Source organism: Biomphalaria glabrata, chromosome 1 (genome assembly GCF_947242115.1).
Source record: "Biomphalaria glabrata chromosome 1, xgBioGlab47.1, whole genome shotgun sequence".
In the NCBI taxonomy this organism is placed as follows: Eukaryota; Metazoa; Mollusca; class Gastropoda; family Planorbidae; genus Biomphalaria; species Biomphalaria glabrata.
Genome location: NC_074711.1, coordinates 36,735,660 through 36,753,801, shown reverse-complemented (window position 1 = coordinate 36,753,801; position 18,142 = coordinate 36,735,660). Strand labels below are relative to the sequence as shown.

General features: G+C 36.4%; 1 protein-coding gene across 1 annotated transcript in view; it reads right to left on the bottom strand.

Moving 5' to 3' along the window:
* Positions 1-2,766: 2,766 nt before the first annotated feature.
* Positions 2,767-18,142, bottom strand: part of LOC106070979 (major vault protein-like) — a 29,573-nt gene continuing 14,197 nt past the window's right edge. Inside the window, exons 11-25 of the mRNA XM_056034715.1 lie at positions 17,971-18,061; positions 17,627-17,687; positions 17,083-17,177; positions 10,517-10,595; positions 10,218-10,371; positions 10,000-10,079; positions 9,024-9,083; positions 8,563-8,641; positions 8,307-8,449; positions 8,120-8,220; positions 7,771-7,997; positions 6,583-6,647; positions 5,880-5,960; positions 5,599-5,679; positions 2,767-5,100 (exon numbers count right to left, since the gene is read on the bottom strand). Coding sequence (XP_055890690.1) covers positions 4,981-5,100; positions 5,599-5,679; positions 5,880-5,960; positions 6,583-6,647; positions 7,771-7,997; positions 8,120-8,220; positions 8,307-8,449; positions 8,563-8,641; positions 9,024-9,083; positions 10,000-10,079; positions 10,218-10,371; positions 10,517-10,595; positions 17,083-17,177; positions 17,627-17,687; positions 17,971-18,061 — 1,517 coding nt within the window. The 3' untranslated portion in view covers positions 2,767-4,980. The remainder of the gene's footprint in view (positions 5,101-5,598; positions 5,680-5,879; positions 5,961-6,582; positions 6,648-7,770; positions 7,998-8,119; positions 8,221-8,306; positions 8,450-8,562; positions 8,642-9,023; positions 9,084-9,999; positions 10,080-10,217; positions 10,372-10,516; positions 10,596-17,082; positions 17,178-17,626; positions 17,688-17,970; positions 18,062-18,142) is intronic.

The window sequence follows — 18,142 nt, the reverse complement described above, 5'->3', positions numbered from 1 at the left end:
TTATAATTTCTCCTAATGATTGCATTTTGCATTCAAGAATAGGGGTTGGGCGACTCGATATAAGAATTTACTTTATAGCATATATAAATTATATTAGTGACAGATTTTTAAATTTTTGTAATTTCTTACTATAATACAAAAAGAAAAAGTATTGGTTTGTCCGATGGAGGGAAGGTGATTGCATGTATCGCACTTCCACCTGTTTATATTATATAGATATTCGACTAATTTTGTTCACATACTATGATTTCTCCATAAAAGTAGGACCGCCCCCCCCCCCACTCAAAGGGCTTAGATGGGAAGGGCAGTAGAGGTATTCGCTCCTCCCCTTCCAATCGGCCAACAGGTGAACGACATAATATAAAGACCGGTTAAAATACCAATAACAAGTTTTAATCATATAGATATTTAATTGATTCTGTTAGCGATATGTGATTTCTGCAAATAAATAGGACCGCCCCCCCCCACTCTAAAGTTTGTGGTGGGGGGGGGGGCGGATTGATGCCATCGCCCCCTCCCGACCCTACCAAATCGACCAAAATACTAGAAATAATCTAAAAATAGGTTGAAATATAAATAATTAGTATATATTATTAACATTAGTAATAAATTCGTATAAAATTGTGTAAATTCTATACTAAAATTCGTTCGCCCCCCCCCTACGGGATGAGGGGGTCGGCCGAGTGGGGGGGGGGCGATCGCCCCTACCGCCCCCCCCCCTGGATCCGCCAGTGATATAGTCTCTATGGTTTTAACGTCTTATTGACGATGACGTAAATTATAAAAACAAAAATTAGGAATATAGATAAAATGAAAGGGAGTTGATAGAAAAGCGTCTTAGAAGGCAATGTCTTGGATTAAGTTATTTTGTAGCAATAGTGACAACAGTGGGCAGATTCCCTTTATTAATGCATTAAATGTTCTGAATTGTTTTCACTGGTTATCAACTCATTTATTATTGGACTTGGAAAGTGTTCAACTTGTACTTTGAAGTTACCTCCACCACGTTAGCCAACACTCTACACAAGACACAGTAACAATTTCCGTGAAAGAGAGATGGGCTCTTCACCGACTTCTTTTTCTAAAGAGTTTTATAAATAGCCTGACACTTTTTTAGATGACTTGATTCCCTTTAATCCTTGCTCTATTCGGAGTTACCCCCATGGAGTATTTCATGTTCCGTAAAGAATAAATATAAAATAAGTAGAAACAAATTGTGGATAAGAATTTATTTTAGTAGGCTTAACATTCAAAACAAAAGGGAAATTGACGTTGGAAGGCGATCAATAACTGTAATGGTGAGGGACACCGACTGTGGGTTTCCTAAATATCTTAATAAATACATGACATACACATGTACTGAAAGAGATTGCACATCTATGTTTCATAACATGCGGATGTCTGCCACCAAGTACTTTGATACGCGTTTGTTGGAAACTCATTAATATAAATACGTTAACAAATATTGTCAGTTATTCAAGCTTTTTTTTCCTCACTCCAGAAAGCACACACAGACTCACATACACTGTATATGTCATTTTCAATCTGGCCACACCCTTTAGAGAAGCGATTTTTTAAATTGTAAATATGAAATGGGGCTGGGGTTAACTGGTATGTTTCTGTGATATTAGCGATATTTACTGCTTATTATGTCATGAAAACATATCTTCAGTAGATCCAAAGTTAAGACGACATCTTATCAGTAGACAAATGATTTAGAGATCTACAGCAGGTAGACATTGCGATGCCCCTCAAAAAATCGTGGAGTGGTGGGCGATGTCACGTGACACTGGGGTGGAGTCGATTACTTTTCAAAAAGGTTTTCTCATTTCACCGATACCGCCATAAATATTTGCTTGACGGTGTAAGGTAATCAGTAAATCAAACACTTTATAAATATCGTTCATTTATTTTATGTTTGCTACACTGTGGGCGTACTCATCCACCCCACGCATTTCTCTTTGTGAACTATATTGTATTCATAAGCCTATGGTCATAGTGAAATCATTGGGCTATTAATATGGTCTACAAAGTTCTTATGCTTAGTTAATAAAGGTTTATGTGTCAGATATTTGCATCCCTGACTACCTAACTTAGGAATCAGTTCATACTCTAGTCACTATGTAACTGACCCATACCGCGCAAGAAGAAATAGAGACTGTTGTAGACAGGGCTCATTTTATTTTATATGGAGTCCATATGTCATTTATTTTACAAACACAATTTTATAAGTTTTTGTTTATTTATGCAAGAAACTGTGAATTTAGCGTCTAAGGTAACTTGAGTTAAAGTGATTTAACAGAATTGTTTCCCTTGAGATAGAAACAGAGTCTAACCACGCGTAGAGCACATAGCGACACGAAACTTCACGTCTGCAAGAAACTTGGAGGAATCTTCAGCTCCCAAGTAGCCATCCCCTTCCTCACTAGGACTCGAATACATGCCCTTCTGCTTTAGAGTTAGGACTCTTGCCACCTAACCAAAACCATATATCAAAGCGTTTAAACAGCACAACAAACAAAATGTAGGCAGTTAATGCATCATTTCATTCGTACTACAGTGGTGCTGTAAACAAGGCCTACAATGGCAACCAACTATTGTGATACTATGGTATCACACTACTATGGTACTAAATACTATGGTATCTAACTATCTGTAATACCACAATACAATGGTTCTCAATAATATGGTACCTAACTATTGTATGTAGATACTGTGGTGTCACAACCATAATCTTGTGGTGTCAAATGTTTGAGAAACCCTGGGAACGAATATTTGAACTTTATTAGTAAAAGAATTTAGTATGTGCACAGTACAGAAGTCAAAAGTCTTTAATCCTTGTATAAACTTCAACATTGCAACTGGAGGGATTACAACAAAGTAACTAATAATCTAATCATTAAACCAATAATCTAATTCATCAAGCCAGTCTTTACTTAGCAAATACCTGAATAAATAACAGACAAAATATATTGTATGGGTGATAGCCTGCTAAAAACCACATTGTGATAAGAAAATATTTAAGATATTAATATCAAGCTGCTTTGATATTTCACTTGATACAAGATAATCCCCCCTTGTTCCAAGTGACAGCCGAGTAGGTAAGTTGTCAGCACTTGAGAAGAAAGAGAAATCTACGCAGCATGTATTTGTTTAGTCATAAAGATAACAGACTGCAGTTCTCTCCCCTCCAGTGGAGATTTGGTTTCCTCCCCTTAATTGGGGGAGTTGCTGCCAGTGGTATTTGTATAAGTGATTTATTGGGCTCAGATGTTGGGCTCTAGGCCAAACCAAACAAAAATGCTATTATTAGAAAACTGGTTCATTAGAACAACAGTCAACTAATAACATCTACCAACATTTTTTTCAGGCACTATTTAGATACATCAGCTATAAGTAATTTTTTTTTTGGTCTCTTTTGAAAAGCAGTCCATTTTCTTAAGAATAATAGAACAAAATGTCAAATAAGACAAATGAGGTTCATCATGGAAAATGGAATGATCTGAAAACAAACCTAAGCATATTTTTATTCATTGTCGTAATGATCATTGCAATCTTTTGTTTCCAAATAAAAACTTAAAAGAAATTGAGAAAAACATTTACAGTGTAAAAAAAAAATAATTAAAAAATATATATATATATATGTATATATATGGCAATTAAGATATGAATTGTTTGTAACACAGAAGTCAACAAGATAAATGATGAGAATAAATATGGAATATAATAATATCAAAGCATTATTCTTTCATCATAAATTGTGTTTCTTAAGTATAAAAAAATAATAAAAAATTAAGGTAATCTAAATTTTTTTCAAAATCAGTACTAAATTCAAACATATTTAAACATACCAAAGATTTGATGAAAACAAAATAACCCCAGTTAGAGCTGAAATATTTGATATGTCACATAACACACACACATTCTCAATATTATTATATTAAATTGTACATTGCTGTTATGTAAGAAAGAGATGTATTAATCTCTCAAAGGAATTTTGATTACGTTTGTGGACATTTTTTTCCGTTATAGTGGCAGATACTTTTCTAAACACCTCACAAACATTGACTTCAACAAATTATTAAATAAGATTATCAATGAACAAATATTAAAAAAGAGACTGAATAAATTCATTCTTTTGTTTACCTAGTTAAATCTGTATACTATGTGATATGTTGATCATTAAAGGCAAACAGAAACAATTAGATAAATGAATTTATTCTACATGCATATTTAAATTTCTAAAGTAACTTTCAAAATAATAATCATTGGAACTATAGTAATGAAGCTAAGTAATATTTTGTACAAAATTACAAGACACACTTAGTGGCTATAACTTCAAATAAAAAAATCAATTCCCTAAGTACAAAGGAAAAACATTTTAGAACAAGGAAAATGAAAGCTACAAACACAAAGTTAATAATAACTTTACAAAAAATGCTGTCAATGCTTGATGGTTGAGCATAAAATGTTTTTCAGAAAAAAAGTATTTGATACGCAATAAAAAAATATCTTTACATAACATTTTAAATGTTATTCAGATCAAATAAGTTTTTTTTTCAGAGTTGTAAATTTGGAAAAAATATATTTTTCTGTATTATATTTCATGTAAAGTATTTTACAGTGTTTAAGATATGAAAATATTAAACAATGTAAATAAAAGTCAAAATAGCTAGCTGAAGGAAATGTGGATGTTTACTTTCTAAACATAAAATGTAAAGAAAAAAATAAATACAGAAGTTGTATAAATGTTTGAAATGTAGATCTTTAAGAAAACAAAATGGAGCAAAAAGAGCACCAAAGAAACAAAATCACAAGTTCTATCACAAGACACAAGAACATATTGCTACAATATCACATTAGAATCAAAAGATAAGGCTTAAGTCATCTTAACAAAGTTCCTTTAGTTATGAAAAGTTAAGTAATTGTGGTTGAAGCTGTTACTGGCTGTAGATTTATTGGACTATAAAAAAAAGAACTCTAACAATTCTGTTCAGACTGTTGACCAACAAGTTCAACAGCTGTGGTGAACAAGTTGATGGGAGAGTTGCCATCCGTCAGCAAGACACTTTCCAGTCCTAGACTTTGCAACAAATTCAGCTGATCAAAGAGGAAACAAGTTAGTCTATAGTTACTTTGCATTGTAATTACATACAGTACATGCATATGGAATGTATTAATTATTTTTTTATTATTATTTATTTTGTTATAAATTGTTCTTTACAATCATCAAAATTTAAATGCTTTAAATTACTTTTAAAAATATTTTTTTTATGTTTTGTATTAGTGTTGCCTGTGAGTTATTGTCATTTCCACTGTACAGGTGATGCTAAAACTGTTAGGCTTAGGGAACTGCAGTCAGTAAACTAATTTGTTTTTGAAGAGCTTTAATGCAATGTTAGAAGACACTATCATAACACAAATGCATTTTTACCATCAGTAATTGTTTACAAACATTATTTGATAGTTTTTTTAAAAGTCTATATCGGAAAGTTAATTGATTAAGCAGCTTATGAATGAGTTATGAATGAAGACATTTAAGGCATCCCAAGATATTAAGTGCAGGTAAAAGTGAATGTGTAACAGCAGCAAAGTTACCTGATTGTTTGGTCCTGCATTTGCCATAGCAGCCAACGTCTGAGCTCCTAGAGCAGACACCATTTCTGTAAACTTGCGCACCTATATAGATTTATAAAGCTTCTAAAACAAACTGATTCTACATGGTAATAATATTAGCATATTTGTCAAAGTCTTGATATAGACTTTTATTCATTTTACAGATTAGTGACAGATACTAAAGATTAAATGTAAATACCTTAAAACCTTACATTTTTAAAGTATTAAACAAGAATGTTATGGACGTGTATAATATGGCTTACTTCTAGAGCTGCATAAGCCTTTTCCTTGCTCACATAAAGAGAGTTCTGTTTTTTCTTAAAGTCTATTTCTTGAGACCGAATCTATACGAAAATGGATTTCAAAAATACATAAAAATACAAAATTTTAAGGCATATAAATATTATAAGCTAATATTTAGCCAAAGTAAAGTAGAAATTTTAGATGAAGTTACTTAAATTTAATTTTCCAAGTTAAATTAAAATCTGACCATACTCTCCAGAACATCATTTATATAATACATTACACTTTAATGTAGGTACATTTAGCCTATTCAAACCAATAGCATAGATGATAAAAAGCACATCTGTTTATAAAGCCAGAGGTTAATGAGGTTGTCATGAAGTCAGCTCAATGACCTACAGTCATGACTTCTTCAAGGAATGTCAAGTACCCTTTAGAGTTGATTAAAAAATACCAGTACATTCAGACCTTGAGATCAATGAGATAGAAGTTGATATGGCCAGTGGTTAATGAGGGTACCATAAGGCCAGAAACATGACCAACTGCTCTTACTTCTCCAAAGTATGTCAGATACCTATTATAGTTGACTGAACTAAACAATTTCAATCTTCACCAGGATTCACACTTGAGACTTCTTGGTTTGGAAGCCAAGCACTTTAGCATGAAGCCACCACATACACACATTAATGTAGATTGAATATATAAATATATGAATATCTGTACCAAGTTTTGAGATGACAATAAAGCATCATGTTCAATTTCAGCAGCTTCAGCTTTCAAACGAGCAACTGAAAAAATACAATTGTTAATGATATTTTGCTTGAAACAGGAAGACATTTTTAATTCAAACATATAATTGTACTTTTAGACCAATTTTAAGATGATTGAAGAAAAAATGTAAATTTAAGCTAAATAACAATAGTCAATGGTTGATCTGATTATATGATTTAAAATAAAAGTCTTACTACATAAATCATAAGGAAAAAAATATTTGTTCTGAAGTACTGAGTTGTTATTTATGACCTACTACCATGGTTAAGTCATGGCATCTGTTGTTCATTTGGAGTGGTGCTTTCATAAAGCAATTAGAAAGTAAAAAACAATTAAGAAATTCATTGAAAAAGTTGATTACAAATACTAAGATGTTGATGCATTTTTTTTACACCACCACATTACCAATTTACTATCAGGCATTTGTTGACTGAAAATTTTCTTTACAACTATGATTTGGATTTCTAAGGCTAGTCCAATTTGTCTTTATTTTGAGATGAGTATGTGATTTTTCCTTTGATGCCAAATACAAGTGTCACGCCTGAGTGTGCAAGCCAGGTGAGTGAGGAGTGACTACTGGGTCCCAATGTGTATGGGTAAGAAAACAAAATCATGTTTGTCAGATCACATTTTTTTAAGAACTTGAATAGATGTAAACAAGGATAAGTTAGAAGTAGAAAAATAAAAGGTTATGAGGGTTGAGGAAAATGTCAATAATAAAATAACATTGTAGACAATCCAGTAAAATCCTTGTATGAGACTAAATAAGGGAAGCAAAACTATCAAGATCATTGTTCAGTGTTCATCATACAGTTGCTATTATTTTGTAATGGATAGTTAAGGATCAGTATCTTCACTGTGATGTGTTCATTCAACAATAATATTCTATGTCAGCCAAGTTATTTATTCGATTAAAAAAAGTGATATGTTTTATGTGAAACAGAAAAAAAAATGTGTTATTAAAATATTTACATTAAAATATTTATGTTTTTTTTGTTGTTTAGACTAAAAAGTAACTAAAACTCTAGATTTTTTTCCTATATTTCCAATACACATGATGATGCTACTTGACTCAACTTCTAGTGGCAAGTCCTGCTTCTTCAAAACTTTTAACTGTAAGAAAAAGACAACTTGACCTACTTTCAATCTGACTGTGAGATTCAATCAGAAGTTTCTCTGCTTGGGCTTGGGCCTCTGCTTTAGCTTGACCAGTGGACTCCACGGCAGAGGCTAGGGCTCGCAGTTCATACAGTTTAGCTCTCTCCTTTTCAGATTCTTTCTCCGTTTTTAAAATTTGGCGCTCCAGCTGACCTTTGGCAATCTGTTCCTCACGCTTGGCTTCATGGGATGCAGAGGCTTCAATAGATCTGTTTGAAAGAAAATTTGAGATTAGTAATTTGTACTGAAGTGCTTAGAGAAGACAGCCCAAAGATACATAATGTAAACTTAATCTAAACTTATTCCTATTTCTTCCAAAACAAAATCTTACTTGGTAGATATTTCAATGGCAAGCTGCACTGATTTACTCAGACTGTCTCTCATCTTCACATCTACAGGCTCTATGCTCTGGATATCAATGCTGCTAACTACCTGGAATTAGGAAAATACCTCACATTGGCATTACTAAGGCAGAAATAAATGTTCTCAAAGTTAAAATGTAATCTTCTTTAGCTTACCAGGTTATTGACATGAAACTTAAGAACAGTGGCAGGATTCCCTTGTGAGTCATTGCCAAACACTGCTGTATTTATAATTTTGGCAGAGTAACGATGAAAGGAATCAAATGATGTTAGTGCAACACTGGCACGAATTCTGCTTCCTAATTGAATCAGTAAATACAAATTTTTTTTAGATAATACGAACTTAATAAATAATTTTACTTTTAGATATAGAAACATCATAAATTCATAATGTAAAGTTAATTCTAATTACCAATTTGACGGCAAGCAAAACCTATAAAATCTGGAACAGCAAAAATTTTCTGAGAACTTGTTTCTTCATTTTTGTTCACCTGCATAATGAAAAGTAATGAATCACAAATCAAGACAAAAACTATAAAAATAATTATATGCACAGATGTGAAGCAAGCAGCTTTATACTTTTGGATATTTCCTGACATTTACGGGCACAGACAAAAATAGAAATAGACACAATGGAATTGTTAAGTATATGGCAAATGCTAAAATTTCACTTTGGTTTAACAATTTGAATAAAGATATTTTTTTCAGTTAATAGAAAATATTGTAAACCAAAATGGCCAGAACCTAGTCTCACAAGGTGGTTATTTTGTGTTTCACTCACAATATAAACAGGCAAACTAGACAAATATTTTACTTCATGTAATTTACAACTTTAAGGCATCAACTTAGAAAAAAATTAGTTTTAAATGTTACCTCAAAATGGTTATTAAAAGACAGTTGTAAACGTAGTCTGGCGTGATCTGATGTTTCCACCTAGAACATCAACAACAGAAAAATCAATTCTCAAATACTGATATAGCTGAACAATGGTAGTAAAACTTCTAAAAGAAATAGTTCCAGTAAATAAAATAAAATTGTAGTGTAAATATAAGAAAGTCAGTAATTGAATAAGAAAAACAAATGTAATAAATTACAATGTGAGTTTCGATGTTCTACTCTTCATTAACAAGAAACATTTTCCACTTTTTTTCACTGCACATCCCATAAAAAATTTATTATCGTAATACATCAAGTAACAGTATATTTTTTTAGTGGCTTCTATTATTTTTTTAACACAAGGCAAGAAATAAACAACAATTAAATGCATACCAGTAATTCAATTTTTGCTGCTCAGAATCAGAATAATTATTGTAATATATTAATTAGCTCTTTTTTCTTTAATTACAAGAATTATCTTTATAAATTTATTGATCTTTTCAATAAATACTTCCATTGCAACATTAAATTTGTTAGGTTTAATCACATCAATAGTTTTTTTGTATTCCAGAAACCAAGTTATCAATTCACATATATTTTTAACAAGAAAATTTGTGTATGCTATTATGCCATCCTATTATATCAAACTTAGTGTGTACCCAAAGTCCAGAAATTAAGATTTGGGTTTATAAAGTTATAGTAGTAAAAGTCCAATTTCCAGCTTTTGATGTCCTTGGAAAATTTATTAAGGTATAAAAAAAACAAGTTTGTGAAATTTCATCCATAGGGCTGTGCAAATCTTTCAAATTCTGCATTTTCTAATGTTCCATAACAAACCAAATGCAAATGTTGAAGTATTTTAAGATTGAAGCATATTTAAATAAATACTATAAATTAATATTTTGGAATTAATGAAAAAGAAAAAAGAATACTAGTTTAAACAAATTTTAAAAGTTAAATAAAAGTAAGGTACCTCAATGATATCAGATATAAAGTCGGGCCCTAACATTAAGCACAGAGATTTGAGAGCATTTTCTTTTTTGGGCTTGCCAGCTGATGAAATAGAAAACTTAACACTCAAGTTACATGCTTAAGCCATAATCCAACAAAATAAAAGATTCTCACTTAATAATCATGCTTAAAAACTAGATTGATTTACAAAATTTTCCAATGAATTGATCTAAAACTAACCACTTAAACTGAGCACATTGAAGTTTTCATGAGGACCAAGAACGACTAAATCAGGTCCAAAGATGACTCGAGCAGTCTTCTTCTTGTAGTCATAGATCTGTACAGCCGTATTGCTTGGGCAGCGATAGGTAACAACCCTAGTTTTGTCTCGGCCCTGTGACATTAAAGACCAATTTTATACTAAGCGCCGAAAGAATTCCATTTTACACAAATTAAACATATTTTAAAGAACAATAACATAAGTTGGTAAATAAATAAAAAAATAACATTATCTTTTACAGAAAAAAAAAAAAAATGACCTTTAGGATAGAAGGATCAATAGATTGCTCATAGTAGGCCAGCTTTCTTATGTCACCTGAACCTAGACCACCACCATTACTAGCAGAAAAGAAACAAATTTAATGAAAAGTTGAAACCTTAACAAGAATGATAACTTTGGTAAAGTTCCTGAACTTGAAAGACATTCAATTCGTAGATAGAAGTCTTAAAAGTAGCAATTATACATACAATTCATAGATAGAAGTAGTAATAATACATCATAAAACCATAACTTAAAAATACAAAAACATAACCTTAAAAAATACACAGAAAGGCATAAAGATGAACAATTTTTCTGGTTCTATAGCTAAAACTAAGTTATAAGAGCCACTTTTTTCCAAGTTCTATTCAAATCCTATAACAGGTTGCTGGAACAGCCAAGAATTTGATTTTGATTTGTTGATTTGAGGCACATCGGCACAATTTAGGCCATGTCGTGCCTGCAGTCCCTTAAGGACTACTCTCTCTCTAAACAACAAGGGCCAGATTCTATACAGTAATATAATTAAAATTAAGGTCTATTCACAGTTAAAATAGTAAAGGTAGTAAAAATTTAAATATTTGGTAAAAATCTAATGTAAATAGTGCATGTTCACAAATTCATAAATCAAATCTTCGTAGATAGCCCCACTTCCCGAATAAAGCCCAGTACCTTCCCAGGGTCGACATTATTAAATAGTGTTTTTAGATTAGTGGCTCTAAAATGTTTCGCCCTGACATCCTGGTATCTGGGGCAATCAACGAGGATATGTTCCACGGTGAGGCGAGAGTCACAGTACTCGCAAAGTGGGGGCTCCTCTCTCTTCAGTACAAAAGAGTGCGTGATGTAGGTGTGGCCAATCCTAAGTCTGGACATGGTTGTGCTACCACGCCTTGTCAGACCCTTAGATGTGGGCCGCCACCTGACATCCGCCACAATCTGCCTGAGTTTACTGTGAGTCTCAGCCTCCCATCGGTTCTGCCACTCTCGATAGGTGGCAGAGGCAATACTTTGTCTCAGGTCCGAGTAGGGAATTTGGGTTCCTGACACCGCATGATTTAGGGCTCTCTTTGCTTCTCTGTCTGCAGCTTCGTTTCCCTCAATGCCAACATGGGAGGGGACCCAGATGAAGGTGACATCCCTACGGTCGGCTGTTATTAGGTCCAACAGCTTCAGGCTCTTATGTACCAATGGGATGTCAGTCTTCATCCGCCCCAAAGCTTGCAATGCAGATTTGGAGTCGGAGCAGATTATAAATTTACTCCTTTCTGATGCTTTTACGGCCATAAGTGCAAGCAATATTGCGTGCAATTCGGCCGTAAAGATGGAGCAGCCATCGAGGAGTCTACGGGAGATTGTTTTGTTCCGAAAGGAGCAGGCACACGCGACCTTTCCCTCCATTTTGGATCCGTCTGTGTAGATGGTGCCACAATCTCTGTAGCTCTCCTGCAGTTCCCTAAAGTGGACTTGTAGTATGCTTGGGTCTGTATTTTCTTTTTTGAAATTAAGGAGGGATAAATTTAATTTAGGTTTATTCATTAGCCAAGGAGGATTCTGAGGGGTTTCTATTTTAGAGATTTGGTCAATGGGTGGGGTTAAATTTTGGATGGGTTCTCTCATTCGAAGGCCCAACGGCTGTATGACGTTAGGCCTTCGATTGTATAATTCTACCTCTGTGGGGTTAAATATGGAGTCAAAAGCAGGGTTCGTGGGGTTGGATTTTAGCTTGACTATATACTGCATTGCAAGCTTTTTCATTCTTATATCCATGGGGAGTTCTCCAGCCTCCACATGGAGACTTGGGATAGGTGATGTACGAAACGCGCCGAGACAGAGACGCAGGGCAGCATTTTGTATTGGTTCCAGTATTTTTAGGTACGACTTCCTTGCTGCTCCATATATTATGGATCCGTAGTCTAGCTTGGATCGAATTAGACTCCGATAGAGCAGCAGCAAGGTATCTCTGTCAGCTCCCCAGTCCGTATGGCTGAGTACTCTTAGTATGTTTAATGACTTTTGGCATTTCTTCTTAAGTTCCTTAATGTGGGGGAGAAAATTAAATTTGGAATCTAAGGTGAGGCCTAAAAATTTTGTAGTTTTCACGACAGGGATCTTCTTTTTGTGTATAAATAGTTCAGGGTCTGGGTGGAGCCCCCTTAGATTACAAAAATGCATACTAACTGTTTTGGAGTCAGAGAATTTGAAACCATTATAGTTTGCCCAACCCTGAATTTTGTTTAAACATAACTGTAATTTCCTTTCTAAGGTGTTCATGTTTTTCCCATAAGTAAGAATGACAAAGTCATCAACATACAAAGAGCACTCTATGCCAGGGGACAGCGCATTTATGATGCTATTTATTTTAATGTTGAACAGGGTGACTGACAGAATGCTGCCCTGGGGTACACCCATTTCCTGGTCATGAGTGTCAGAAGCGGAGTTGCCCACTCGGACCTGAAATTTTCGATCTTTCAGGAATTCCTCCACAAAACGGGGGAGGTGTCCCTTAAGCCCCATAAGCGCCAGGTCACGTAGAATGCCATGTTTCCAGGTTGTGTCATAGGCCTTTTCTATATCGAAGAATACAGCTACTAGATGTTCTCTTCTGAGTAATGCATTTCTAATATAAGCTTCCAGCCTTACCAGGTGGTCAGTTGTTGTCCGCCCCTGCCGGAATCCGCACTGGTAGTTTGAGATCACTTTATTCCTTTCCAGGTACCAGACCAGCCTACTGTTAATCATTCTTTCCATGGTTTTGCAGATGCAGCTTGTTAGTGCTATTGGTCGATAGTTAGCTGGGTCAGAGCCGTCTCTTCCCGGTTTAGGTATCGGTATAACTGTGGCTTTCCTCCAGCTGTTTGGGAAAGCGCCTGTTTGCCACACACAGTTATAGACCCCTAGTAGGACTGCCAGTGAGGGTTCGGGAAGGTGCTTGAGGAACTGGTAATGGATTTCGTCTTCTCCAGGCGCTGTGTCATGTGACTTGTCCAGCGATTCCCTCAGTTCCTCAAGCGAGAACGGTTTGTTGTAGTCTTCATTGTTCTCTGACCTGAAATCAATGGGGTGTCTTTCCTCCCTGGTTTTGACTTTTTGGAACTCTGGCGTGTAGTGTGCAGTGGATGATTTTTCTGCTATTGAGGATGCAAGGCAGTCAGCTATTTCTCTGGGGGACGTGACAGTTCGTCCTTGGTTTTTCAAATGCCCTATTGCATTTGATTCTTTCCCTTTGATTCGCCTTACTGCCTTCCAAACCGCTCTAGCAGAAGTTTTGGCATCCAGACTGCCGACAAAACTTCTCCAGGAATTCCTTTTGGCTGACCATATGGTTTGTCTAGCCTTTGCTCTAGCTATCCTGAATAGCTTTAGGTTTTCCTGGGAAGGATTCTTTATAAATGCAGCCAGTCGTTTTTTCCTATCACCAATAGCACTTTTGCAAGCTGTATCAAACCATGGTTTGCTAGGCCGTTTTGGATTTGCAGAGGTTAGGGGTACAACTTTCCTGGCTATACTTAGTAGCTTGCTAGCAAAGGTATCAGCTGGGTTCTGTTCATGGAGGATATTTTCTGTGATATCCTCAGAGCATCTTTTTTGGAATTGTTCCCAATCGGCCTTATTCAGTTTCCACCGCTGAGGTCGTCCCAATGAAGGGAGATTGTTAGTAATGATGATTGGGAAGTGATCACTTCCCCGTAGATCATTGCTAACTGACCATTTAAAATCGTCCAGTAGTCCGGGGACGCATACGGTGAGGTCAATGCATGTGAATGATCCAGTTCCTGGGTGCAAGTAGGTCGGTGATGCATCATTAAGTATGCATAAATCATGTTGGAGGAAGGTGTCCTCCAGCATACGACCTCTTGTGTCGGTATTGTTGGATCCCCACATGGTGTTATGGGCATTGAAATCCCCAAGGATTAAATAAGGCCGGGGGAGTTGTTTCAATAGGTCCTCCATGTCTGTTCGGTTTAATGGAGCGCCTGGTGGTAGATACAGGCTGCAGCAAGTGATAACCTTGTGAAGGGTTATCCTAGCTGCTACGGCCTGTAGTGTGGTCTGTAGTTCTACCCTCTCATGGGGGATGCTATCCTTCACAAGGATACAGACTCCACCTGATGCTCTCTCTGCATCCTCAACATTCTTGGTGTAAGCACGGTAGCTTCGGAAGCTGATGCAATCTTTTAGAAATGTTTCCTGTAAGCAGACAGCTACAGGAGTCTCAGAGTCTATCAGTAGCTGCATTTCCTCGTAATTGGCCTTGAGGCCTCTACAATTCCACTGTACAATTCTGGAATCCATGGCTTATTCTAGATGACCTACTTGGAGCTATTTGGCCTTGGGAGGCTCCCGGAGGGGTTTCCCTTTATTCCAGTGACCTTGGTATTTTTATTCTTGGGTTTGGATGGAGAGGAGGACAACCCCCTTTTGGGGGAAGTCTTTCTCTCTGGAGAGGGGAGATCCCTCTGGTTAGAGCGGAGGTTATTTCCTCCTCTCTCACCTCGGGCATCCTCTCCGCTTTGATTTCTCCCCTTAGGGAGTTGGTCAACCTCTAACTCAGTAGAGGTTGGGGTGTCTGGCTGGGTTCTCTGAGGAGAACCTGTGTCAGACATGATGTCTCCGGGTTCTCCCGGAGTATTGGTTTTGACATGCTGCTCAGTCTCCATGCTCTCATCAGCGAGCACAGAGAACCTGTTCTTTAGCATGACAACAGGGCTTTCTTGTTTCTTCAGAGGTGTGTTCTTTGGCGGTGTTTTCTTCTGAGTTGGGGGAGGAGGAGGGGGTGGTGGGGTCAATGTGTCCGTCTGTGTGGCTATGGATCTTCCTTTCTTAGCAACAGCCTGGGCGTAGGTCTTTGTCAAGCCGAATTGGCCCTTGGGTAGGGCCAGTACAGCCGATTTCGCCTGGCTAAAGGTACATCCGTTTCTTGCCTTGTACTCCTGCACGGCAACCTCCTGTTTCCACACAGGGCAGTCCTTGGAGTAGGCTGAGTGGCCAGCTTGACAGTTTGGGCATTTGAACTGGGCTGTGCAGCCCTTGTCCTCATGACCCTCTCCAGCACATCTGGCACACACAGTGTTCCTCTTACAGACTGCCGCGCTGTGTCCATAACCCTGGCACTTGAAGCACCTCATGGGGTTAGGTATGTAGGGCCTCACTGGAACTCGTAGGTATCCTGCCTTCACATACACTGGCGGTGTCCTAGTTCCGAATGTGAGGATAATAGTGGCGGTTTTGACCTCCTCACCCTCCCTGCGCCTGGTAATGCGCCGGGCATGGGTGACTCCTTCAATGCCCTCCACTATTTCCTTCTCGGAACATTCCAGTAGGTCCCTAGAGCTGATTACACCTCTGCTGGTGTTCAGACTCTTGTGTGGCATGACTTCCACTTGGAGATCACAGAGTCTTCTGCATCTTAAAAGCCCATCAGAGTGTGTCTTGCTGTCTACTTCTACAAGGAGTTCCATTGTTTTGTGTAGCTTAGACACACTCTTGGGCTCTCCCACTACTGACTTGAGTCCCTTATAGATAATAAAAGGGCTCAACTTGGTCAGGCTTTTTCCCTCCTCTGTGCATCTAACCACCAGAAATGATGGCCAGGTGGCACAGCTTTTTGGGACCTCCTCTTTTTTATCGTCAATTCGTCGTTTCTTGCCCAGACATAGGTCTGGGGCAAGTAGTTTTGTGTGTGTTTTTTTGTCCATATATATTTTGGTTAATTCGGCACCTGTGCTCCCCACCCGCCATCGAGTCCAACAAGGGGACGGGCCATTCGGATGTCCAGAATGAGCCCGCCAGGGCTACACAGGTGCTATACTCAGTCAGCTGCTACATCGGACATGTGTCCGATACAGCAGCTCCCTGATTGACCCTCCAGCCACCGCCCTCCAGCATAGGTCGACGACCTACGCTGGTAGCTCGGCATGACCAGCCGGTTGACCCAGAGCGGGCCATCTGGGTCTCAGGTCTAGGGGAACTTGGAGCCAAAGTATTGTGTTGTTGTGGTTTATCCTCAGATAGCCACCACTCAAACACCAGGATCTCTTTATCCCCCCTTACCCGTCGCAGTCCACGGCAAACGGACTGGTCTAGGACGTAGTGAGAATTTAAAGTTAAGTAGACAGTGTGATGATCAATGAAGGCAGACTTAGGAAAAGAGGAGGCAGACACAATGATAGAAAAGAAGTAGGGCACTTTTGAGCTCCAAAAGTGCTAAGGAAAGAGGAGCGCAGTTTAACGTCATGTCTCGGGACGAACAGCCAAGAAAACCAAAGACTCAATAGAGTTTGGCTCATAAAGCATGAAGGACTAGAGTAACATATATGTAAGAGTAAGACGCGTTTAAAGACCACATCACAAATGAAGATATTTAGAGACAGGGTTATTACAGCCATTGGACCTGCTAACTACTGTATAAAAAAACTCAAATTAAAACTCTATGGCCATATTACAAGGTCTTCAGGGCTCACAAAGACTTTCTTTAGGGAACACTATCAGAAAAAAGAAGAGACAGATAAACAATGGGAAGACAAGAATGGACTAAAGTACTAGGTCACAAATTTGGGTTGATACCTCAACAACTGTTCCACTTCATCACTTAGCTCTTTCTGCCACAAATCCTCTGTTGCTTTCAACAATAAGGCACAAGGTCCCATAACTAAACGCACCTGTCAATGTTTTGTAATCATGAACACAGATTTATTTTTGAAGTAGGTACTACTATAATGTAACATATTTTTTAAATGATGTAAGTTCTTTTATAGGCTACTTTTTTAGTTACCAGTATCATGAACATGGTTATTTTGTGATGCAACTAATTTTATAATGTGACTTTTTTGGTATCATAAACACATAATTTTTTAATGATATAAGTACCTGGTACTTTGATAATAATAATAATAAGGATTGTCTTCGAGTCCAAAGATTAATGAGGAATAATAATATAACTATTTTGTAATAAAATTACTGTTAATAATTAAAAATTTTATTGTAAAAGATTTTATTTTCATTTAAAATTTGCAAACTTGTCAACTTGTTTAATATATGCTTTTAAATGTTTAATCATTATTTGAAAACATTTTTAAAGTAGACAATAGTTATCAGACATATTTCTTACTTTCCCATTGTGTTTATCTTGGACATAAACGCCTTCATTTTTACTCAGTGGGATTGTTTTCCTACAAAAAAAAAACAAGTTTTAAAATATTCAACCACCAAATTTCCAATAATTCTCAGAAATGATAAAAATACAAATCAATCCCAATAAGTGTAGCCAGTTTTTTTGATGAGATGTTAGAGCAGCTATAAGACCTAGTAAAGATTGACAACAAGTAACGTGAAAATAAAAGTAAGTTTTTTTGCCCCCAACATTTGCACATCAACTTTTGAGAATTAAAAAAAAAATAAACATATAAGAAAACAATTTTCAACAATTAATTTACAGTAAAAAATTGGGTCTACCTTTGTTTAATAATTTTCACATTGACTGGAGGTATATAGTTTAACGGTCCTTTAATTAGCCATATATCCCCAGTTTTACGATTGAGTTTCTCTGTGGAAAGGGAAAAAAAAAAAGAAAAACATTTGAAATATTTATAACATCAGACATTGGCTCCTTAGTTTTATCTTTTTA